The sequence below is a fragment of the Chenopodium album genome, chromosome 8, assembly GCF_948465745.1.
Source record: "Chenopodium album chromosome 8, dcCheAlbu1.1, whole genome shotgun sequence".
Classification (NCBI taxonomy): domain Eukaryota; kingdom Viridiplantae; phylum Streptophyta; class Magnoliopsida; order Caryophyllales; family Amaranthaceae; genus Chenopodium; species Chenopodium album.
In genome coordinates this window covers 28,953,495-28,979,921 of record NC_137841.1, presented here as the reverse complement: position 1 = coordinate 28,979,921, position 26,427 = coordinate 28,953,495, and the positions used below count along the sequence as shown (strand labels likewise).

General features: G+C 34.4%; 1 protein-coding gene across 1 annotated transcript; it reads right to left on the bottom strand.

Annotated features, from left to right (window-relative positions):
* Window positions 1-18,272: 18,272 nt before the first annotated feature.
* On the bottom strand, window positions 18,273-25,311 carry LOC145641809 (V-type proton ATPase subunit d2-like). The gene is made up of 10 exons (XM_081692776.1): window positions 24,935-25,311; window positions 23,870-23,990; window positions 22,694-22,801; window positions 22,518-22,620; window positions 22,056-22,136; window positions 21,814-21,899; window positions 21,515-21,574; window positions 21,389-21,437; window positions 18,902-19,036; window positions 18,273-18,735 (listed from the first exon to the last, which is right to left on the bottom strand). Exons 1-10 carry the CDS (start codon window positions 25,113-25,115, stop codon window positions 18,604-18,606), a joined length of 1,056 nt encoding a protein of 351 aa, XP_081548902.1. The 5' UTR covers window positions 25,116-25,311; the 3' UTR covers window positions 18,273-18,603.
* Window positions 25,312-26,427: the final 1,116 nt, after the last annotated feature.

The window sequence follows — 26,427 nt, the reverse complement described above, 5'->3', positions numbered from 1 at the left end:
TTCACATGGCAGAGTATGTTTGGAGCACAAAATCATCACCAGTGAATTGTGCAAAAGGAACTAAGTCTTGTTTCAAAAGGTGTCAAGCAAGAACACGTTCAAAATGACAAGCTACTCTTGTCCGATATAACGTGTTCTTACAAGAAGCCTTAGTCCTTAACATCTATGCTTTCTTTTCGAGTATCTGATTTGGCTGACTGACTTCTGTTGGAGTAGCTGTTTTGACAGGCATGACTTTCTTTGCAGTAGCTACTGTGCCATCTCCAGCTTCTTTTGCACCAACTGATTTGGCTTTCATGGGCTCTTCTATAACAACTGATTTGATAACCCACTTGAGGTAGCCAACTCTCTTGATCGCACCTGTTGGCCCAACTTCAACTTTCACTGGCTTTCCTTTAAGTGCAGCAGCTAATTCATCAAAGCCATCCCAGCCTGATATCTAGATCACAAAAGAAAAGAGTTCTTTAAGTTGTGGTCTGGTTTACTTTAAAGTGTAGACAATAAATAATTAACTTAGAGCAGTATATTGAATGCTTTTACCTTCTTTTCAATTAGCTCTGCTTCTTTCAGGCCTAGTAGCTTTTCACACTGCTTCCCATATGCAGTTAACCGAATAGTTGCAGTATCATCGGCTGCATAGAAGGTGATACTGACCCTGTAAAAGATGAGGTTTAGTTAGCAGCTGAATAGAATACAACTCATGATGTTAGTGAAAGGATATTCTACCTCTTTTCTGTTGTGCAAGTATCATTTCACTTATCACAGTAGAATTTAGTTGCATCGACACTGTCACAGTGGTTTCCACAAATGCTGCACCCAACATAAGCAATGATATCTTCTTTTCGTGCAGTTGGTATTGTGATTTTGAGCCAGTGTCGCTCATGTGCAGTTGTTGTTAAAGGCTGCAGATGTAGTAATTAACATCAGAATAATTCATCAAATGTAATATTCATACGATGTAATCTTCATATGTATAAATAATGAAATGCATTACAGTTTTCTTCTTAAGTTCTGCAACTGAACTCAGGACATTTGAGCTGCTAGCTTCCCTGGACTGCAGCTGATGCGCCACATGATCAGCAAGGCGATCTTCATTTTCCAGCACCCTGTTCCATATAAAAGTGCAACCATTACTCAAGCATTTTGAAAACACAAAAGTTTTAAAAATTATGTTCAAGTACCTTGAAAGCAAAGTAGCTTTGAAAATGATATGAACTTACCAAGCTTTAAGTGCACTAACTTCAGGACCTGCTGGATCAGGATCAATTATTGTGGACATAGAAGATGCCAAGGAAAATCCTATGCAATGAAATAAAAAATAAGTCATAATGTAATTAAGGTACATGATTTGAGTATTTTGAGTAGAAATTAACCTCCGTGTGTGGCGGCCTTCAAGTGTCGGAAACTGACTACCAGGTAAGATTCATACCAAGAAGCTAACTTGGCACATTCTTTAGTAGCCAACTCTCCATACACAGATATAACAAGAGCATCAGCTATCCTGCATATTTATCAAATCACTATTAAAAGAAAACACATAAATAAGTTCATTTGCTTAAGTATATCTGTCAGTTTGTAATAACCTTTGCACACTGGCATCCACAACAACGATGTCTCGTACATCAAATTCATAACCAGTGCTTGTTCTTTTCTTGCGTGTGTCTTCCAAATGCACAATGACTCCAAGGATATCTACACATAAGCCACATAATAAGGGTTAAAAAGTAAGTTGCAATAAAAAGAAAAATACCAAAGCAGATAATATATATTACCATAGCGATCATCCTCACTGCTTGTAGGTGGGACTTCAGCAATGGGAGTGTATTTTGGCACAATAGGACCAGAATTGGGATTCAGTGATTGAATTGTTGTTGTGCCTCCAAAAGACAGGTAGTAGTCACCTTCTTTGTGACGAAACATGGGATTAGTATTTCTGATTGGTGCATCTGATATGATGTATTCTTTCTGGTGCTCCAAAACAGTTTTGAAGTTCTCAATGTCATCCTCAAACAAAGTTCCTCTCATTTCATTCCCCTAACAGCACACCATTAAAATGGATCAGAATGTGTCTAATTTTTGTAGCTAACTACACAACAAAAATCAAAGCATTATATTTACCTCATCATCTTCAAAAACAAGCTTTTGGAAAGCTTTCTTGCCTTCTGGATACTTAGCAGGAGACTTCTCCTTCACCTTAACCTTGATCTTGTACCTCTAGTTCATTTACATATAAGAAGAGGTTATTCCATAGTATTTAACAATCTTATAGGTTCCATAGAAATACTTAACTTGAGATTATTAGTAGACATTGTTCAAAATGTTGTTATATTTTGTTCACAAATCAAAGTACATAAGCTATATTGTGCAATTTGACAAAGAAACATGCTATTTTACATTTGCTAAATAATAATACAAAATTAGGGTAATCAACTTAAAATGACATTTTTTGTGAAATGTGTAACACATATAAAATCAGAATTGAAAAATTAAAGGGTTGTAGATATATTAATAATTTTATTTAGGCAAGTAAAATGCATCCTAAGATGCACTTACATTCTGAATTAGCAGTATAAAATAAGCTTAAGTATCACAAATAAGCCCAATAATGTAATAAAAAAGTATCCCATAAACTAACAGCGAAGTTTATCTTTTTTACATAAATATAATACACCCTAAGCAACACTAAATTTGTTCAATATAGCAGTAATAATTAAGTGTCTTTTTTTGAGATAAATGTAGCAATTTTATTGGTCAATTTCAAATATATTAACCGTAAAGTTGCTGGAAAATTAATAGAGTAACAGAAATGTGGTTTGTAATAAGAATTATATAAACTATGTATTAGCAAGTTAGGAATCTTAGATAAAGACTTGTAACACAATATTAAATGAAAGAAAACATGCTCAAAGCTGAAAACAGAACAAGGCCAGCAACTTAACCAAATTATAGTCAAAAAACATTTGTTGACACTAAATATAGAAGTTCTATGTTAACAAGAAGTGCAGCAAAGAAACTTATAAAGTAATAACAGTTACCACCATTAATGAAGACATGCTATTTATTGAAGATATGTACGAAGTAAATTCTGGAAAGAAATGAAAACAAGAACATTAATGCACATACCTTAACAATCGAAAAGTAGGAGCTGCCAGCTGCAGAGATACTATTGTTTAAGAGAGAAATGAGATAAGCATTTGAAGGAAGAAGGTTCTTTTAAATAGAATAAGGACAGCACATGAACTCACATTTTTTAAAGAGGAAAAGGCTCCTCATTGGCTGAGAATTCATAATGTGTATTGTCCAGTGGAAATAAGCTTACCATGATGACACTTGGTTAACCAATAGATATGTCACTGCTGAAATTTTATTGGGACTTATGAATATTGCAAAACTTCTTGGCTAACTTATCTACTAATTCTTGGAAGTGTAACAATAGCTTTTCTAAAACTGAATTTTTTAAGCTTAATATTTATTTAATATAAATTGCAAAAGGCATTTTTTAAAGATGCTTTTTAGGAGATGATCAAATATATTTCTTTTACAAATTAGCTTCTTATCATTAAACATATATAGTCTTATATTGCACATTATATGCTAAGCAAATAATATATGTAATACGAAAATGAAAATTAATTTATATATATGAAAATTACCAGGCCACATATAAATGAATCACAAACAATGCATTGTTATGCATTCAAAAAAGGCCACAAAAAATAACAACATGTTCACAGGACATCCTGTGGTAAATAATAAGAGGGAAAAAAAAGTGTTGTTATAAAATGACTACCAAAGGAAGAAATAAAAAAAAACTTGTCTAACCAATGTATTTTCATGACAAAAAGGACTACTGCTATTCCATATAGTCTGCAAGTGTTTAACACAGTGTCAAATGAGAAGCATGCATCACCAATGCCTGGAACAACTGCAGAACAAAGACACAAATATAAGGTGCTATATAATATGGCAATTCTTAGACAATTTGCTCTAGATATATATATATATAAGACTGCACACCATAAATCCAATCTTATTTAGAATTGCTTTAGTCAGATGATATTGGCTAGCCTCAAAACCTCATAGGACACAACATTCCGAACAGCTGATGATGAGACAGAATCAGATTGCTGAGCTGTATACACTGTCACTTCTTTAGACTTTTTTGCACGTGAGAGAGCAACATACAGCTGACCATGCGAGAAACATGGCTTTGGGAGGTATACTAAAACACGACTTAGAGTTTGCCCTTGAGACTTGTTTATAGTCATAGCAAAGCTGAGCTTAAGAGGAAATTGTTTTCGTTCAAACTGAAAAGGATACTTGGAAGAAGTTGAAGGCCTTAAATTAACGCGTGGAACAAAATAAAATGTTCCCTTATAATGGCCATTAGCTATTTCACAAATAATTGAATTAGGAAGAAAGTGCCTGCAAATAAGGCGAGTACCATTACACATTCCTTTAGATGGTGCTAGATTACGCAACAAAATTACAGGACTGTTAACCTTAAGCACAAGTTGATGTGGGCTCATCCCTCCTGGGCAAAGTGTGTTCAGAAATTCTGTTGGATAGAGGCTGCAATTGTCATCAAGAATTGAATCATAGCTTAGATAGACAGTAGGTGTGCCAGGAAACTGTTCAATTAAATGATCATTTATGGAATCAACTTCCTCATTCATTGGTGTGAGGATTGCTCTTTCATTGAATATGCCACTATCAAATGTTGCATTCGAAATTTCTGGGAAAATCATTGCAGTTAGCACAGAAACTGAATCCTCATTTGTAACTATATTTTGAACTATGTGTTCAGGTAGCTGCACATTAGCACTCTCATCTGATTGTAATTGGCCATTGCCCAAAGCTAGCAGAAAAGCTAAATAAACTAAGTCTTCCTTAGCTCTGATATTTTCTGTTAACCGAAATTTGACTAAAAGGGGCCAAATGTATGAGCTGACAACACTAACACCAACAGCCTCTCTTTGTGAACGGCGGGGTAAAATAGGCAAAACTTGTCTAAAATCTCCCCCAAAGACAATTACTTTGCCACCAAATGGCTGATCAGGATGACAGAGATCACGTAACAATAAATCCAATTATTCTATATTTACGAGCCATAGATGCTTCATCCCAAATTATGAGGGCAGCAGCTTTGATTAGAGCAGCTAAGCTTCCCTGTTTTGGGACATCACAAGCCAGTGACACCTCTGAATCAAGTGGAATTTTAAATCTGGAGTGAGCTGTTATGCCAGAGGGAATATTAGAAGCAGCAATACCTGACGTCGCTGTTGGCAACACAATCTTCCCTGCCAAACGTACTTCAGCATATAAAGCATTATAGAGAAATGTCTTGCCTGTTCCACCTGGCCCATCAACAAAAAAACAACCAGGTTTCTCCGCATTGACATAAGCCATTATGCTATTGAATGCATTTGCCTGGGCTTCATTAAGTTTCTCTCGACAATCAATGCATTCAGGAGGAATTGGTGCTTCAAGTGCATCTTCGATATCCTTTGTGTTGCGTATTTCATTACTATCTTCTCCAATCAAATGGCCTAAGCCAAAATCCTCTAATGTCTTTCCCATGGCTTCTAAGTTTTTCTCAACATCTCTTACAGTTAGCTTCATCACTTTTTCTAGGTGGTTGGGATTTTGATATGCAAAATCTTCAGAGAGTGAAGTATAAAACTGCAACCAGAGAGCATTTGGGTTACTTGGTTGACAAAAGATCAAAAGAGTTGCAAATATTTGCCTCAATGCAGAAGGCATTTGTGCTTCTGATGCTTCCCGCAAACATAATGTAACTGCACTGTCCTGTTGAAATAATCCAAGCTTGATTGCAGCTTCCTGGAAGGTAGGGTAAAGCACACCATCTATAGTTCTAAGATGAGCAAATGAGACAGGACTAACAACTTTGCCAAGCAATAAACGTAAGAAGAAGCGTTCCCCTTCTGCTGGGCTCACAAAAGCCATGCGCCCAACATTTTTTTTTTGGTAACTTCTTCTAATCCATATTTTCTTGTTAGCTTCCCACCTATAATGTGCAATTATTTCAGGGTATCTATACCCTGTGCCTCCAGGGATGCTTGCATTTAGCCTAAAGAATTCTAGTAAAGCAGTAGTACTTCTCTTTTCATCATGCACAACAGAATCAAGCTGCTCATGAGACCTCATATAAATAGTTTGCATATTTGGTAGGTGCACTGGAAGAAGCTGCACAGAAGGAGTCATCTCAAAGAGATCAAATCCAAATATTCGCCAAGCCGCCTCACATGGTGATACCCATCTACCAGCTTGGAAAGCATCAATTTCATCAACAACTTGATTTTGTTCACCAACAACATTAAAAGTTACACGATCATGACCTTTGTATACATATTTGTATAGGTATTTGACTGCTTGAATAGTTGAACAAAATTCTACATTTAGATGGCAGTCAAATAGCATAGATAAATGTGGATTATAGGGTATAACCCAACGGTTATCAAGATTAGCACCGCGAATTCTTACATGCTCACCAGTATTCCTTCTTTTGTACATGGGAAAACCATCTTCATTTGTAGTAGTCTCCTCTAAATATGGCTTAGGGTAGCTGTACTTACAAAGACCTTCATTGCCATGATTTTTTTTCATACATGGACATTTAGGATTTAAACTGCCACATGGACCATGCATCATGTGGCCAAGAACAATTTTGCGCAACTGTGGATATTTAGTTGAAGGGATTTCAGCAGCTACAAACTTATCATAATCAGAAGGCCCCTTTAGCTTGTATGCATCTTCCAATATAATTAAAAAGTGAGCATGAGGTAGACCTCTCTTTTGAAACTCCACAACATAGACCATAGCTGCAACTTTTCCAAAAACCATGTCTTCCATTATTTTTTTTCTTCAAAGCTATTAACTTTGCTCTGAAAATCCGAGCAACAATGTCTGGCCGATCACATGCAGCTTCTCCAGGAGCTAGTTCAGCAGTGATTTCAGGCCATTTGGCATTACACGTCATTGTTACAAACAAATCAGGTTTGCCAAATCGCTGCACAAGGGCCATTACATTTAAGTACCTTCGCTTCATATCTCGTGGACCACCAATGAAGGTTGGAGGCAATATCACTCGACAGCCAATGTTGTTGGCACTTGTCTCTCCATCTTCAACTGTATCCAAAATACCTTGGTACAAATCAGCTCTTATTGTCTGCTGATTTCGCCTAAAAAAATCAAGTCTTGTGTTCTCAATTTTAACATACATATCCACAATGTATTATTGAAAACATCGTCCTCCTCGAAGCAACATGTTCTCTGGCCTTATCTGTATCTTGTAGGCGTAGTATTCCCGAGGGGAAATATGCCTTTTAGAGGAACATGAACTATCTGCTGCACCTGTATGCAGACAACAAAATGGCAATTACTTTAGCTATTTAGATATGCAAGAGTATGAGACAACATAATTTAAAGTAGCTATAAGTGAACACGTACGTTTTGCTTCCTCTGCCAACAGGTCCTCTTCAGTATGAACAGCACAAGAAGAAGCAGGATTAACATCCATCATAGCCTTTTTCTGTGCACTAACATAATCCTTCCTAAGACCCTGTGTCCAACCACAATCACCACTTGGAAATAAAAGAGGATACTGCAATGGATCATAACATCCATAATAGTGATATATTCTATGAGGCACAGTGGATCTCCCTGGTACAACTATGTATGGGCTATTAGATTCACTGGAAGACGCATTCTCAGGCCATATAGCAGCCACTTCATCAGTTGAAGGTGCATTATACATGCGCTGATCCAAAACTGTGCTCTGGTTGATGATTATTTGTGTAGTCTCAGTTACAGTGAGTTCTCGTAAGGATCTAAAAAAGCGAGCATATGGATTTACACTCACAACCCGCATTAGAATATTCACTATGTCTTCCCTCACTTCAGGGAAAACTTCTGCCCTTCGCGTAGCCTCATAATGTGCATCGTAAAAATAAAGTTGCAAGTATTTAGGCACTTCATTGTCAGGCAGTAAATCTGGCAAGTGGTGATAAATCTGACCATGTAATAAGAAAACAAATATCCCTTTCTCAGAGCTAGCACTTGTTTTCCCTCCAAGCGAGCAAAATGCAAACAAGTTATTATACATACGAGCATATTTTCTGAAATGCAATGAGTCTTCATCTTGAGATGTGAAAAGGCGATGTAGCTCAGGAGGAATGCTATTTGTAGCAATTCTAATACTCAATCATTAGGAATACTCAATCCCTGTGCTTTAAAAAAGCAGCAAAGCTATCAACTGTCATATAAAGCAAGCAATTGCTTATTTCCAAGACTTGTAAACATTTCCATGGTTAAAATTAATTAAATTACAAAGACCAACAAACTAATAGATCCTAAGGAAACCCAATATTAAGACCAATTTTTACAAGCCAACTATCAAACCATTGAAAATAAGCCAATAAAAAACTTAACTAAATCAAAACAAAATTAGCATTATCAACAGTATTAAAAAACTTAACTAAATCAAAACAAAATTAGCAGTATCAACAGTATAAGTGACAATATGCTCTGTTTTTGCACAAACTAATCAAAAAAATGAATTGCCACTCAACGCATGAACCCAAACTTATAAGCAATAAAAACTCAAACTGCGAAAATATACAAAGTTTAAAATTTAAGATAAACAATTACCAAAAATAAAACAATTTAAGATAAATAAATATTAATACTCCAAAAAATAAAACAATTTAAGATAAATAATTATTAATACTCCAAAGCCTACAAAAAATAAAAACTTCTGCCCAAGATTACAGCCAAAAAAATTTCAGCCAAAAAAATTACATACTCCAAAGCCTACAAAAAATAAAAACTTAGCCAAAAAAATTACATACTCCAAAGCCTACAAAAAAATAAAAACTTCTGCCCAAAATTACATCCATGAGCAAAGACAGCAGCTATCCACCATCAAAGATTAGCTTCCACAACGTGGCTTGCAATGAAGCATCAGCGCGCACGTGGCAGAAATAGGAGGAAAAGCTTCAGCATGCAAGTGGCACCTAACAAAGAACACACAAAGCAAGGGCAAAAGAGTAATTGCACTTTTTTAAGGGACTTTTTTAAGGGTAAAAGGGGAAGAGCACTGTTCATAAGAATAGGAATGAAGAGCCCATTTTTTCACCAATTTGGCTTTTAAGGGTTATAGATATATATGGGAAAACTTAGAAAAGAACAAAAGTAAATCATTATAAAATTAAAGCAAATTTGTAAAAAAAAAAAAAATTAAAAAAAAAAATTTAAAAGCACCATTTTGCAAAAAAAAATAAAAATAAAAACCTTTTAGAAGCTTTAAGGTTAAAAAAACCACCACATTCATTTTTTTGCGAGAGGAAACTTATTCCCCTAATTACCCACCAATTAACTTAATTAAACTCTAAATTCTTCTAATTAACCTCTAACCCACCAAATTACTAATTAATATATATATATATATATATATATATATATATATATATATATATATATATATATATATATATATATATATATATATATATATATATATATACTCCTTCCTTCTCCCTTCCTCCTCCCATGGAATCAACCCCTCCCCCCACCGGACCCGCTGTCCAAATCCCCCCTCCTCCGGCGACCTCCTCCACCACCGAACGACCTTCCCTTTCCCCCTAATCATATCCCAACAAACATCTCCTTGATTTTGAAAAACCCTAGAAAATTCTTTCGAGAAATTTTTATCTGTGCATCTTTCTTACAATTGATGCATATTTTGGCTTTGATTCTGTATATATGTATGTATGTGATGCTAGGGTGATTTAGAAACAAATTGGAATTGATTTGGACTTGATTTGAGCATGTTTGAGTATATAAGATCCAAAAATTCGAAGGGAGGTGGTGGTCGCCAACGGGGATAAGGGGGAAAGGGATGGTCCATCGGCGGTGGAGGTAGGTCGCCGGAGGTGGGGGAATCTGGGCAGCGAGTCCGATGGGTGAGGGGGTTGCTTGAAAGGGAGGAAGAAGGGGAAGGGTGGTTGGTTGGTGGTTGGGGTGGTGGTTCTTTTTTATGTATAAATTAAATACAATTATTAAGTAATTGGGTGGGTATATTTGGAAACAATGAAGGTTCTTCAAATTGTTCTTGCATAACGGGACTTCCTTTAAACAAGCATAGTGATACAATAATCAAAGAAAATTCATGCAAAACTTCATTGTTTCCAAATATATCCCGTGTGTTAGTATTTACACATTGACCAAGAAGTGTAAGAGCATAGCCAATGGATGCCCAAGCTAATGGTGGTCATCATATTTTTTATTACTTTCTCTCTCTTCCACCTCATTTATGCCCAACTCACATGCCCATACACTCACATTGGTTGCCCTCCAAATTTGTGGATATTGATTCTCCTTTCCTTCCATTCCCACGTGAGTCTTCATCTATTGAAAAAAAAAAAAAAATTAAACCTCCTCTCTTTGTTGGACAAGTGGCGAAATACCACTAAATGCCCACACTCAACAAATGGTCATGGCCATGACCTGGTCATGATCCATTTCTCACCAAAAGTACAAATTTTTCATTTTTTAAGCTTTTTTATTTTTTTTCTCTCTTCATGCCCACCCAAAATGGGCAACCATTGGCTATACTCTAAAATAAAGCTCCCGTCAAAAAAAAAAAAAAAGTGTAAAATAAAGCTAGTAGCTAGGGGTTCGCTTGGCATCGTTGTGGTTTTCTGTTTTTTGGTTTTTGATTTTTTAAAAGTATACAATATATGTCACATAATGAATCAAAAATTATTTAGAATTATTAAAATCGTGATAATTTTGAAAACTGACAACAGAAAAGTGGAAACACCTTTTTCTTGTTTCCTGTTTTTGGTTTTTAGTTTTCAAAAAAAACAGAAAACTGAAAACCAAAAATGATGCCAAACAAGCCCTAGACTTTTGGATTTTTGACGGAAAAAAATTTATTAATCTAGATTTTCAAGTATCTCTTTTTCTCTTTTGCTCCTCCTAACAGATATGCAGGCAGCTTCTCTGTCCATCATGGTCCTGCATCATGACCTAGTCAGTAGTCACCTAGTCGCAAATTCCAACCGAATTCAAGGTTATTTCATTGTGACTCTGTCAATACTAGTTTTAGCATCATTTAAAGATTAAAATCGAAATCAAGATAATTAAGTTAAAAAATAATTCATGATTAAAATTACCAGCATATATAATTAGTCAATAATCTTGTGCTTAGACAAAACACAATGAACATGAGCGTGAACTGCTTCAATTCTAGCCACCTACAAGTTTCATGTATTGTAATAAATTATAGGTTAAATTTACGACAAAATATTAACAAAATATAATGAAAATGCATAAATTTCAAAACTCAAGAAAGAACCTTGAATTCTTTTGGAATCTGCCACTGGCTCTTCTTGGTATCTTTGTTATAGTAGTACCTGATATAATTTGGTGATGATGAATATATCAAGAAATTTATGTGTAATAAAATTATGTTATAACAAAGGTGACATGAGTAATAAGATAACTCACTTGGTTCCATCACGAGACATACGCTCCCTCCAATTGGTACTTGCACGAGTAATTCTCTATTATGTTACACAATATTTGAAACTTAAATTTAACACACATTAAAGTGTAAAATTAATTGTGTTAAATAGAAATTGACAAGGATGAGCAAGGCAATGAATACATAAGAATGCGACAAATTTTGTCTATGAGTACTAATTTTTAATTACCAACCTCGATACAAGTCATCTTTTCAAAAGGCTTATGCCATGTAGACTCTCTTGTCTTCTTGTTATGGTAGAATCTAAACCAATTAATAAAAGTCAATTACTATTGCTAGGAACAAAGAACAAAGATCACTAGTACGAAAACAAACAACTACTACGTATTAACGTATATGATTGATTTACAAAAGGCAATACGTTGATCATGATAACCTAAAACCATCTAGTTTTAATAACAGAATTACCTGCAAAAGAAGAACAAACCATTGAACTTTTCTTAACCCAACAAAACTAACAAAACTACATACCTCCTTCCCTCACTGGTGTGTTCTGACCAATCAGAGGATAGTTTTACTGATTGAGAATCAACTCCCTGTAAAAAAGTGAGAGTCAAGTCTATATCAAACAAGACTAGATACCCAAAATCGAACATCGAATTCATCAGGATTTACCCCATGGAACTCTTTGGTGTTGCTGTCATTACAATACCTGTAACATTAAAATACAATGCACAATACATCAAAAACTTCCATATTTATACAAAAATTTACATAAGAAACAGAGAAGGTGAAATAGAACAAATGAGATAACTCACTTTCTTCTATCAGTGTAACCATTATCATTCATCTGCAATTATAAGAAAAATTAAAAACCCAAATTTGACATATGGTAAAATAACCAACATAAGACACAAGGAGAAGAATCTAACTGTTTGGTACACCCTTGATGCTTCTTCCCGAATCAACTGCAAGGACAACAACAATATAACTATGTTACAAGTCATATGCAAACTAGTTATATAACTAACCTGATTTCATTGATCGTAACTTCATAATATATGACTAATTATCAATAGAACAGCAGAGAATGAGTGACCTTGAGCTCCTCAGGAATTGCCCACTGAGACTCATTGCTAACTTTGTTATAGTAATACCTGGTAACGCGTTTTGTAATAGCCAATGTATATCAAAAACTTTCATTTGTTTTATTAATTTTAAGATGCTGCAAAAAGTGACAAGAGTATGTTGATCAAATAACTCACTTTTTTCCATTAGAACTCACATACTCCTTCCAGCTAGTTGTTGCTTTAGTCACCCTCTGTCATTGAAAAAGAACATGATCAAAGTTTAGAGACACAAACTTATCGAAGCTTGTTTTAGCTGTAAAATGAACTTGGGTAACCCAACAGCGTTTAGGTGATTTCTTCTGCCTAAGGAAGAAGCTAGTAGAGAATTAGATCACTAGAAACATTGTTGTGCTAGGGTATTATATTAGAGGGTCGATAATAAACTATTGAAGGCTCAGTACAACATGTCTAACCAATAGAACAGGGAATATACAGGGTTGTAAAATCCATGTATATTCGGCTTCTCAGCAAATGGAAATAGCATGGAACTCCAGGCATCTTAAAAAGTCTAACTAACAATCAAGCAAGGCATAGTATTAATCAGATAAGTACAGTTCGTTTTTTACACCTTTTCATGACAGGAAGTGTAAGGCTGAGATAAGTGAGATACTACATTCTTCCCTAGTAACGTATAATAATGTAACAAGGGGCATAACTTAAAAATTCATTCCTCAAGTAAATACAAAGTATATAATAGAATTGATCAGTCATTATTTTAGAAAACAAGGGATTTATATTTTTGTTGCCTGAATTATTTTGGATGAACAAAAGAATAAAAAAAAGGAGCAAAGTATGTACAGAAGTGATAAACAATGGCCGAACTGCCGAAGGAACTTGATATAGTTCTCATTTTTTTCAATAGAGTTCGATGCTTTTTTTTTTCATCTTTTCATGATAGTACTATATAGAGCTTGTATAAGGCAATAATGTATGACATTGCATAAACTTGAACAAACTTCTGTTCGCTACATAATTACATATAGAGCTTGTTATTCCTGATTCTCTGACAACAAAGGCTTTAAACTATCAATGCGTGAGTTATTTTGGATAGACAGGATAGAAAAATAGAACAAAGTATGCATAGAAGTAATAAAGAATGACCAAATTAAGGGACTCGATACTAATACTTCTTTTCCCAAGTGGCAACAAAACCAAAGATCAATCAAAAAGTCCAACAATAAAGAGGAACAAATGAGACGACACCACAACATGAATGCATGATTCGAGCTATTAATAAACAGCCTAAAAAATCTGATATTTTGATAGAAGATAGTTTATCTAATCCCACCTCAATAAAAGTCATCAGCTCAGATGGTTTCTTCCCTGCAGTCTGCCTTGCTTTCTTGTTGCAGTAACATCTAAACCAAAAAAATTAAGTTGGTCACATTGAGTAAACAAGAGCAATCCTAATCACAATATAATCGCTTACCAAAACCACATACCTCCTTTCAATTTTGCTGGTGTCTTTTGACCACTTAGACGAAAGTCTTAGTGGATCAAAATCAGCAACCTAAAAGATAAGTTGATTAACATTATATCTAATAATGAAATCTAAACTGTTAGGCTGTATGTGGAAGACAAAACAGAACAAGAAACATAACGAAGTTGAAGATTGTACCCTTTGCTCTACATGAACACAATTCCAAATGCTTCGCAAAACCATGTCATGTACTCGTTTCTGTTATGCAATTATTCAATCATTAGCTCGTAGTTGATAATGACTTGTATTAACAATTTCACATACATTAGTTATATGAGAAATTTGATAAATAAGTATTAAGCGTATTTCATGATTTTTTCAGGGTTGTAACAACCCTAAGCTGTCACAAGATGCACGTAGCTACCACATCGAACATAAGTAAAATTTCAGGACAAAACTCAAGTTCAAACAGAATATGTTCTAAATAGAAAACAAGTACTACCTTAAGGTCCATGAGAAAAAGTAAAGTCTTACAGAATAATCCACCTCCAAAACATTTTTTACTCTTCATATTGTCAATACTTTGCTGCAAAACATAAAAATTATTAGAAGCAATCAAAATTAGAGTCATTACAAGACTAGCTCATTAGGAATATTAGATTACAAGTAAAAAAAAAAGTATACTTTAAAAGAAGACTAATCAATCAAGGAGAAAATTCACTTGATTCAGTTATGAAAATGTGTTAAGTTATTACTTGAGAATAATGTGATGTCATAGTGCTAAAGAGGGACTATCCCCTGAAAACATCTAGACGAACAAAACTAACTCATCTAAATCTAACATAAATACTAAGGCTCCATTCTCTTATACTTGATAATTGATAAAATGAAATTATAATTACTTACTGAATCGAAATTATTTTTACAAAGGTTTTTGCCAAAATAAATAAAATTATTTTTACGTAGCATAAATTATTTTTGTAATTTTACTGATTCTTATAATATTTATTTGATTAAAGTTAATTAATTCACAAATTCTTATATATGGTTGGCCACACCGTGTAGTAAACCATCATTGGGATAACTTCATTAGCGCTATAGGGATTACTTGATTAGTGTTATAAGTCAATGTTGCGAGGGTTACTTCCCCACTGTAATAGAGGTTGGGGGTTACTTCGTAGTGTTATAGGGACTACTTCGTCAGTAGTATAAGGATAACTCGTTCTTTTACAAATGGCCACATAGTGTGGCTAATCGCACACAAGATGATCTATTATTAGTTTGTGTAATTTTATTGGTTAAAAACTTATTTCTGCTGCATTGATATTTCTGCTAAGTTCTACTCAGTAGCACCAAAAAAAAAAAAAAAAGTAAATTGAACCAGGCCTAGCTTTGAAACAAGCGACTATACAAATATACAATGGAGGCATGAAAGAGTGAAAAAGACATTATTAAGGTGAAGATCAAAGCTAAAGCTAAACAAAAACATTGTTAAAAAAAAAATATACAAATTTTGTAACATTTTTATTTATTTATTTTTTTTTTTTTACAAGTGAGACAATAACAATTGACTATTGTTTCAAAATTCGTTACGGAGTAGCACTTATCATCGAATTCAGGGATTATTAATTCAGTCTACAAAGTGCATCAGGGGCTAAATCAGCATCATTCGTAATAATAAATTCAAAAGTCATGTCCATAATTTTTTTTAGGTTTATGTTAGGATTAAATCTCGCAATTATACTTACAGCATGATCATATACGTATCAACATAATCAAAAGATCAATAACGTCTCGTAAAATAATAATTAGATCATACCCTCGAGAGCACGATTTAGGCTAGCGAGTGAAAAAAGTAATTACCTTATTTCTCATGCGAACTGCCCTAGCTCTCGTCTTCTCGTTGCCCTAGCTCTCGTCTTCTCGTTAATGTATTCTTTGGAAAACGTTGAAAATTTTCCATTTTATAATTTAATGAGAAGAAAGAAAAAATATGGTAAGTTTACTTGATAGGAATTTAGAGAGTTTATAAAAATAAAACCCTGATAAACCCTATTATGTGTTTATGAGATATTCCAATTTTCCTAATTTAATGTTTCATATTTTGTGTCCCATTGGTGTTCCACTAAATATGATTGGTTCTTAAAATATTTATTTGCCTTTTAAATTTTGAGAAGTGGGACCTTGTAATTATTACAACCAATAATATTAAGTGGAACACAAATGGAACATAAAAAATGGGACAGAGGATTTAAACCCTTTATACACACGGATGTACAGTACTCATCGTACACTCGGATAAATAAAAAAAAGGCGGAAAGAACATCTTGTGTTTCATAAAGAACATACATGTATTTGACAAAGAACATGTTTGTTTTTGATAAAAACATGCATTACCAAAGAACATAAAGATATAATAAAAAGAACGAGATAAAAACTTAATAAAATTTCTGAAAAATTACACATTATTAACGGAAAAAATTTAGAGGTGATAAAAAATCGAGTAGGGCCGGGCCATATCATAATTTCTCGTCCCAAAGCCGTAGAAAAGTAGCGGGTTTTCGGGCTTTTTTCGAACCCGATTCGAGTTTTAACTAAAAATGCATTTTTTAGGTTTGCCCAAACCCACCCTATTTCGGGCCGGATCGGGTCGGGATGCGAGTCATGCCAATGTTGATCACCTCTTAAAAAATCCTTACCAAAGATATCATTTCCCCAAAAAATAGTTTTCTATCTCTCCAAAAAAAATTCAACTTCCCATAATAATTTAGTTTTTTTACTCTAATATTATTTTCAATTAAAAATAATTTAAGATTTCAATATCAAATTTCAAAATAACATATGTTAAAAGAACATAATTTATATTGTAAAGTACATATAGTTAATACCTAAATACACATTAATCAAACTCAAAGAATGTACGATAATAAAAGTAATTTAAATATGACATGTGATAATAAAAATAGAATTTGGGCGTCACTACGACCTTAAAGAACATACACGCCAAATTCAAAGAACATACTTTGTATTATTAAACCCAAAATAACATATATGTTTATCAACATAAGTTAAATATCATAAGTTATAATGTAAAGAACATATAATTTTACTCAAAGAACACACTGATCACACTCGAAGAACGTATTAAAGGTATGTTCTTTGTCAAACATAGGTATGCTCTTTATCAAATACTATATGTTCTTTCTGCCTTTTTTTGTTTACCCGGATGCACCTGGGTGTATTATCTAATTTTCACTAATTATTTCCTAAATTTTAATCCATTGTTAAATCTCAACTTTGAAATTTCCAAGTAGTCGGTTTAGAGTCTGTTCACATTTACCAAATTGAACTGAACTGAACTGAACTAATTGGAGCTGAACTGAATTAAACTGATTGAAGCTGAACTGAAATTAAGTAAATGTGAGCAGACCTTTAGTTGTGTGTAAATCCCATGATAATATCATAATCATTAATCATCACTATAAAGGATCTATTGGATTCAGTTTCAAAAAAAAAAAAAAAAAAAAAAAAAAAAAAAAAAAAAAAAAACTTTGTTTAGTTCATCTTATTTTTACTTATTTCATAAAAAAAATAAGTTCAGGTCAAATAAAAAATAAGTTTAAATCAGATCATCATTTTATGTGCAGTTTTTTATCGTTAAAATATCTTTAATTTCGTAATGAAAAAAATTATGAAAATCACATATTAATAAAATACACACTATTACGAATCTAACAAGACCCAATTGAGGTGAACCAAACAAGCCCTAATTGAGGACCTCGCTTGACTTTAGCATTATATGCACACTTTCATTTGTAATGATAAAAAGAAAGTCAAACATGTCAATTATTTTGTGTCAAAAAACATGTCAATTATTTAAGAAGGAAGGGTGTATATGTAATACAAACCATATTAATGTGAAATCTTATTGAAATTGTCACAATAAATACGATAGAGTATCATAATATCTTTGTACAAAATATAATTTTCAGAATTAAAGACATTGATTGTTAAAGATGTGCAGCAAGTACTATAATTAGGAGTAAGATACCCTTAAAGCAAATTTCTTTGGAGCTTCATGCGTAATCTCACACTAATATTTCCCAAAAGCAAAGGCTTATTTCAAGATTCAATCCTTTCTAAGTGATGCAAATTTTCAAAATATAAGGTGTACAATGTAAGGGAAAACAAAGACAGTAAGCAATAGGCCTCATTCAAAAGAATAAAGTTCACATTATGAAATTTAACATATGATACACTGGGACTCAATTCAGAGAATTTGATACTAGTTCCCCCAACAACAAAACGGGGATATCGAGCTCAAGTTTAGCTCCCATAGGATTGGAGTAGAAAATGCCTTATGAATAACATAATCATACAGGGATAAAAGCTTTATTTCACCTTGTGCAGTATAAATAATGTATGCAACTGAATTCTACAATGAACGCGAAAGAAATGAGATGTACAAAGCACAAGCAACACGAGATTTATTCTTGTATTTCCTGAAAATTCCACAAGGTTCTTCATATTTGCTTGGACTGCAACTAGAATATGAAGACAACACTGTCGTGCACTCTGGACTTCTGGTTTTGTGCCACGCATTCTGAGATCCACATGAGATTTCTAATCTCTTGCTCCCTCAACCTCATGTAAGCGAAGAAAACAGCGTAATGGAACTGCATCACATACAATCAAGACAGAAATCCGGTAATTAATAGTTGAAGATGAAAATAAAATAGGGACAAAAGAAACTACCCCCAATGAACTACATAAATGCAACATTTTTGACATGCATTTTCAGTATGCCAAGCAAATATCACATGAAGTAAGATAGAAAAGGACCTGTTGTTCAAATGATAAGCATAGTGTCTTGACCTCCTCTTCATAGAACGCCTTGTCCAGCATCTGGCTTTCTCCGTAAGACATCTTAGAGAATATTGCCTGATATGGTGGATATTTTTCCATTACACCACGGACCTATAAGATAGGAATAAGTCAGAATCAGGACAGATAAAAATGACTGATACTAGAAGCTCCAAGCAGTGCAATCTAAGAATGTCTGAATCAAAGCATGCATGCTATAGATGCACCACATATTCTGCCACACATTTAAGACAAGCTATCGAGCAGTAAAATTTATTTGAAAGAGTTAAAAAGTGAATATGAAGCAGATGATTTGGTGGCATATCCTCAAGAAAGATTAAGCAAAACAAAGCAGCTGGAGTTAAAAAAAAAAAATAATAAAAAATAAATAAATAAATAAATACAGAGATTTGAATCAAAATAATGAACAGGGCCACATGTGCATGCACCCGCACAGACACACACTACCCTATACCCTGAATAAAGACCACCTTCTAAACTGACCTGCGTCAACGCTCAAAACACAGAATCATTAGGCGAAATGGTATTTGATTTTCCTTGTTCAAGTCCTACCAAATTACAAACCATAAAGCTAACAGGTCACTATCTGCCTAGGATCAAAGACTCCACAACTTACATAAACATACAACCACCTAAATATTTGCATCCAGCTTCCTTCCACTCTATTACTACAAGTGTATTCATGACGTTAATTTAGATTTCAGTAAGCTCTCGATTATTGGTTTTTAATCGATTATTGGATCCCATTGCCTGTTAATAAGAGCCGCATACAATTAGCCTTGACATTAGCAATTTATCATTCCATTCAGAGAAGTTAGCAGAAAGAGAACCCCAGTGCCCCAGTCTCTTCTTGGTTACTTTTGAAATATTTAAAGCTCAAACTAATGTCAAGTGAACCACTGAACCCTGAAATTAAAGCTCGAAGACAGCTACAAAATGAAGCGTGAAATTAGCTTGACCAATACTTGGCTTGATTGCATGAAAAAAGTGAAGCAAATGGCAAATTCTCCAATTCGCTAAACAACAACTAAAAGTTCTTAGAAGGTTCCTGCAGCAACAAGTCCTCCCACATCTCATAGCTTTAACTAAGGTCCAAAGATCATACCTCTTGCACGCATCTTATCCATATCCTACTTCATAGTTACTGCTAAATGCAAAATAAACCTCTTATTTTTCCCGCCATCCAACAACTGTTCCGGTGTTCCCTCAAAAATCATTATCATCCACTTGAAGGCATCGTCTTCAAGCACAGCCTTAAGCTCCTAGGTCACTGTATTCCTCACCACAAGACTTTAATGATCCAACTAAACTTCATCAGCTTTTCCTCACAATGGAAAGAAAGCACCAGAGTTGAGCATGTTGTCCAAGTCAATAAACTATTAAAGCGATGAGACAACAGTCAGCTATAATCTTTTGAGATTGTAGTCCTAGTCATTTCAGTGTTGAGTCAAGAGACAACAATAACCAGAGTTGCGTTTCAGTTCAGGGCCCTAACGTCAAGCTCACTATAAAAGCTTGTACTTCAAAATTAGCATAGTTCAAAACCTTTTTATTTTTATTTTTTTGGGTTCTCCTGAGTATTCCAGTAAACCAGAAGATGAAAAAAAGGTGGGGGAAAAAAATTATCTTCAATGCAGTTAACAAAAAAAATAAGGGTATGAATTAAGAAGCTTAGAGTCGATGGATAAAATATAGAGCAAAAACTGAAATATTGGCTAAAACATTAAGATGACGCGAACAAACATATCAAATGCATATAGATCATCATATCATTATTCTTGTATAACTTGTCAGACACTCAGAAAACAGCATATAATGGATATGCCCCCTTCAGCAGGCTGAACTTACTGAGGCCTCACATAATACCTCATTCGAAAACTCTTTAAGGGTACCCCATAAAAAAAGCACAAGATCAAAAATATTTTCCAGTTATTATTAAATGATACTTCCTCCGTTCCCCAAATATTACGACATGTGGATGAGATGATTTTAAGAAGAGGAGAGAGATAGAGAGAAATAAAGATAGGGATCCATGAGATGATGAGAGAGAAAGAGAGAAAACAAGTGCAGATAGGGAAATGTTGTAATATAAGTGAAACTTCCTTAGTGGTAATTGTTGCAATATTTGTGGAACGGAGGACATTCATACTATCATAGAAGGAACATAGCAGGACTCAATGAAGCTTCATGACTCTATTTTATAGATAAGCTTTGTATTTCAAGTACAAAAATCTTGCTTTACAATTTCTTGGGTGTGATATTCTGGGATGTACGGCCTTGTGCACCCATATTTGCACATGTATGCACTACCAAATTATACTCGAGAGTTTAGCAGAAAAGATAAATACCCAATCCAACTGGCAGAAGATGGAAGGGTGTCGCAGACAAACCCCACCCTAACAACAAATCTAGTTTATATGATGAATCGCAGCAGCAATCTCATACCTGATCTACATCCTCACAAATAGCCAGCTCTTCATGTCCATAAGGATACCTGTAATGAGCAAACACATCAGTCACAACAATAGATAGATTTCTTGAGGATGAGTCGCAAATCTTAAAGACGCTTACAAGAGACCAAAACTTGAGTACAGCTTCTTACGATCTTCCCTCGTAAGTTCAGTTCCAATACTGCAAATGTCAAGAAGTAACTACAGTCAATAACCATGTCATCTACTGCTAATTGAGCCTAAGGCTCAACAAGGTCAAGAATCTAAAGATACATACAATACCCCCTCCCCCCCTCGCTCTCTCTCTATTTAAGAGGTTTTTGAGTTCTCATTGTATAAAACTTACAAAATATGACGTCATTATCAAATTATCATTATGCTTCATTTCTAGTACTAACATATAAATCATGGATTATATACCTGTTAATTGTAATGTTGACAGCTCTTCTATCAGCCTCAAAGGAAAGAAGATCAGACATAATCTCTCCAGTAGCCCCACCAAGAGACTGTATTATAAAGATCAAATTAGATGAGAACAAAATCAGATACAAAATAGAGATGGAGGAGTGATGAATAGTGTGTGTGTGAGTCTTAGTAATATAAATCTGTGCTTAAGTTTTGGTGGGAAATGGGTTTCTTATAAAGAGACATTGCAATTTTACCTGACAAAAACGATAGAAGTCCTCAAGATATGCTTTGTAAAGGGTGTTTCTCATAATCTCAATGTTCATATCATCCAAGTCCTAGCAGGGACAACATAAGAAATTAAAAGGGTAAGTTAATCACCTAAAAGATATTACCAATCAACAGTAAAAGGTAAAATCAATTAAGGAAAGGTAACAAGTTAAGCAAAACAAATTGATATACCCCATTTCTTTTATATTACCCACCTCCAAAACCAATCATCCCATTTTCACTAGGTACAAGTAGTTATCATAAACACTTCAAACTATACAATACGTTCTTTTAATCAACACATAATCTCAAAGGAGAACTAACTAAACTAACAATATAATCTCGAGAACATCATATCCTTTAGCAAGATTCAGATTCCAAAGAAAGAAAACAAAACTGATCGCTGAGAGAGAGACTGAACTGTAAAACAAAAATGTAATGCTTAGTACCTCAGATGTAATACACTCGGAGAAGTATGGAGCCAAAGGAGTATCAACAAGCACCAATCTATATAGATCCCTCATATTCTGAGCAACTGCAAGGGTAGCAATACTGACAAGAAAGGAAAATAAGCATTGTTTGTGAGGAAAACATAAAAGAATTAACTTAACAAGAGAGGCAGTACCTGTCAAACATGCCCAAGGGATGACATTTCTCCAATAGCTCTTGCACATCCCTCTCATGCAAGGTTCCAGTAACAATCAGAACAACATTATCAATCATATGGCCATATCTGGAAAAGACAAAAGAGTACAAACAATTTACAAAGAGCGTGTCATAAAGAAAGTAAAGTACCAGACTGTTACTTGAAGTTTTTAATTTTTAAATCAGGTTCAGCTTATATTTGGAAAAGAGCTACAAGACATATTATTTGTTAGTTTGTCAAGAAAGAGTGCCCACTGCATGGAAGCCTGAAAGTTACTGGTCTTCTACGGTACAAAATCAGCTTCAGATGGTCACATAATATGATCTTAACAGCCATGGGAGTAAGTCAAAAGGGTACCAAATTCATCTACAAGATTGAGTTAAAAGATAATTCACATTAACAGACCCCGCAAATTTATCCCAACTGAATCATGAATCCTTTTAAGAACTGGTCTTGTAAGAGTACCATTACAATTTCCAAAAAAAATCAAAAATACTAATGCAGAAGATAGCTACAAGCTTAGAATGCATAAAATATGCAGATTATCTCTAAGATGTAGAGTTCTAGAAATAAAAGATACTCTTCAGTAAGATAATAGATGAAAATGTATGATGGAAAAGGGATTTGATAGAACAATTACACAAAGCTAATAATGCAACACTACATGGAGCATCTCCTTGGACTATACAGAATAAATATTCGGCAAAAAAAGATTATATTATTTTCTTATTCTATAATTTTCATCTACATTGACTAAAGAAAGAAAAGCACATGAGAGAACAAACTTCAAATACATATGCAGATAAGAATTAAGAAATTTATAGTCCCATAATTAATCCTCAAGTAGCAGTAAATCCACAAATAAGCAGTGAAGAAACTAAACTTTCATTTAAAATCTCATAAGCATCTCAAGGACATCCACCTAAATCACGTTAAAAAAATTTAGAAACAACCAAGAAGAAAACAAAACGTGCATCATCTCACCACATTCCACAAATACTGTTGACATGAAGAGTTGTGGATCTTCAAATTTTAAATTGCAGGAAGTTTTTCACAGATTTACGTTTATGTCAAATAAGAACAGATGCCAACACAAAATTCAATCTGGGGCATAGTATTTAAAGAGTTAAAAAAAAATACGGTAACTACACTTACGTGATGTACTCTAAGAAGGTTGACAAGGGTTCTGTAGCCTGGCACAACATGTGCTTGTATTCATCAACCAGCTTCAGTGTGCATTTCTCCACAAGCGTAGTTGTGTGTAAAGGAGAAGGTTCTATAGCCAAAATGAGCACCAAATATAACAATAAGCAACAAATATAAATCGTATATGTACCCATCTCCTTATCAAACATAAAGAAAAATTTAAAAAATAACTCCACCAAGCAAAATGCTCTACAGAAACAAGTCCTTAAATGATAGGAACACCCTTTGTAACTTTAAAAGATACACTTAAGTGCAAGGAGGAGGGAGGGAGGCAGACAATTGTTCGAAATGTCATGTATGTGACACCAATCAAATTCACATAGAACAGAGTCTTGCCTAGCAATTTCATAGAAAGATCATAAAGAGATACATTGCAAACCAAGCTCACACCCCCAATGCACCCGCACAAAAGGATATTTTCATCAAGGCAGTAAGCTGAAACTTACAAGAAATTACGAGAAACCAAGTGAGATTGCAAGCTTGCCCGTTATCGAACTAGAACAAGATTTCACAATCCATTACAAGAGTTGAAACCTCCAATTTGGTATGTAAAAAGATGTATTCACCCATTGACAACTTGATGCCAAACATTTGATTGATTGGGGAAAAAAGGCCTATAATTTACGATCTTCGTCACGACTAGGAAGACGGGGTAGCCAAAGATTAATTCCCTTTCACAAAAGGTTTTATCATTTCCATGATCTGATATGGTTGGTTAGCTTATCATCTTGAAATGCAGTCATTAATACATTCCTTAAGTACATTATCGCTATTGCTAATAATCAACTAAACCCAATTAAACGCGAAATTCAGAGATTTTGTTCGTCTCATAAACAATCGAATGCCAGAAAATTAGCAAAGTCAAGCATATAATTGCAAAATCAAAGAAATTCCAGAAAAACTCAGATCAAACAAATCAAATCAAAATGTAATCCAATTAATAAAGCAAGAAATTCAACCAAAATCAATAAAATTAAACCTGAAAAAAATCATAATTAGACAAATAAATCATACCATTCTGAAGATAGGGGCCATAATCAGTAGCAGAGAGATGCATCTTGATATCATCAAGAGTCTCACACTGACACAAATTGTTGTAATCAGCAGCAGTTAACAATCCAGATCTGTGACCTCTAACAATGGCTTCCAAGTATCCGCCATGAATGTTGAAGGTCATAGCTTCGAATCCATACATCTTGGCGGAGAATTAAGGGTTTTGTTAGGGTAGATCGGGATGAAATTGGGGATTTTGATCAAGAACAGAGGAGAGAGAAAGAAAGAATGGGTGATTGAGGAGTTAGAAGAAGTGACAGGTGCGCAAAATGTTGGAGATTTAGCAGAAGAGATTAATTGATGATGATGAATGACGATAAGACAAATCGAGATTCTTTCAAAGGGATGGCATTATTTTGGTTTGGGGGAGATTTTTTGATCGGGTATAAGCCCAATCGAGAAGAGTTGTTTATGGACGGAATGACCCATTAAGTTTTGTTATCCAATATCCGAAATTTGAAATAATTTACATTTTTTTCGGATATCGAAAATCCAAAATTTTTAAATTTTCGGGTCAGGTATTCTACTTTAGCGGATCAGATGCGAATCGAATCTTCCAGCATACAAATAGTTTTACTCCATAGAAACAGCTTATTTGAGAGGGAAGGAGAACCAAAGAGTAGGTCTAACTAGAGTTACGCCTGAGTCGAATGGTGAAAGACCATGTGTTATACGGTTATACCTGTGTAGCTTAGAGGTGATAATGAGACTAAGCTATTCGTGAAATATTCGAGCTCGATTCGGTCAAAGCTCAATTCGTGGTGGCTCGGCTCGGGTTTGAGTTCGGCTCGAGACCTTAACCAGCCAAGCTGAGTTATGCCAAGCTCGGCTCGAAAAGTTCATGAACAAGCTCGTTCATTTTTTCCATATAAAAAAATCATGTATATAAATATATACTTTTTTATCAATAGAAATTACACAACAATAAGTTAGTATTTTCATTATTAAAACAATAAACTCGTTATAAAGTAAAAAATTTAATAATGAACAATAAAGAAGACAAGTAAATTAGGGCTAAGAATAAATCAAGGTTGTTCGTGAACAGTTCGAGTTCGGCTCGGTCAACGTTTAGTCAAAGTTCGGCTCGGTCGAAACTCGACTCATAAAGGTTCGAATTCGGTTCGAGTTCGAACAAATTTAAACGATCACGAGCCGAGCTGACCATAGTTCGAGCTCGGCTCGGCCGATTAGCACCCCTAGTGTAGCTCGTGCTAAAGTGAGGCGTGCCTAGTTGCCTATGCCAAGAAAAAGTTAAGATGGGCCTAAGACGTCTAACTAGTGTCAATCTTTGCAAAACAAATCTGTGCACAACTTGACACACATGCTGTGTTCGAGGGCCCCTATAGTAATGTTGTATGTTTTTGTAAATTGGTCAAGGTCCACAAGACTTGTTCATTTTGGAATTTGCCTAATTTTGAAAATAATGTCCATCCATAATTCATGACCCACTGACG

What these genes read in the sequence shown, in the direction of transcription:
- LOC145641809 (XM_081692776.1), bottom strand. Translation starts at nt 25,115, where the DNA reads ATGTATGGATTCGAAGCTATGACCTTCAACATTCATGGCGGATACTTG. An exon ending in TGGCCCCTATCTTCAGAATG is followed by an intron (nt 23,991 to 24,934) that starts GTATGATTTATT and finishes TTTTGGCTATAG; the next exon opens with AACCTTCTCCTTTACACACA. An exon ending in TTTGTGAGGATGTAGATCAG is followed by an intron (nt 19,037 to 21,388) that starts GTATGAGATTGC and finishes CCTATCTTATAG; the next exon opens with GTCCGTGGTGTAATGGAAAA.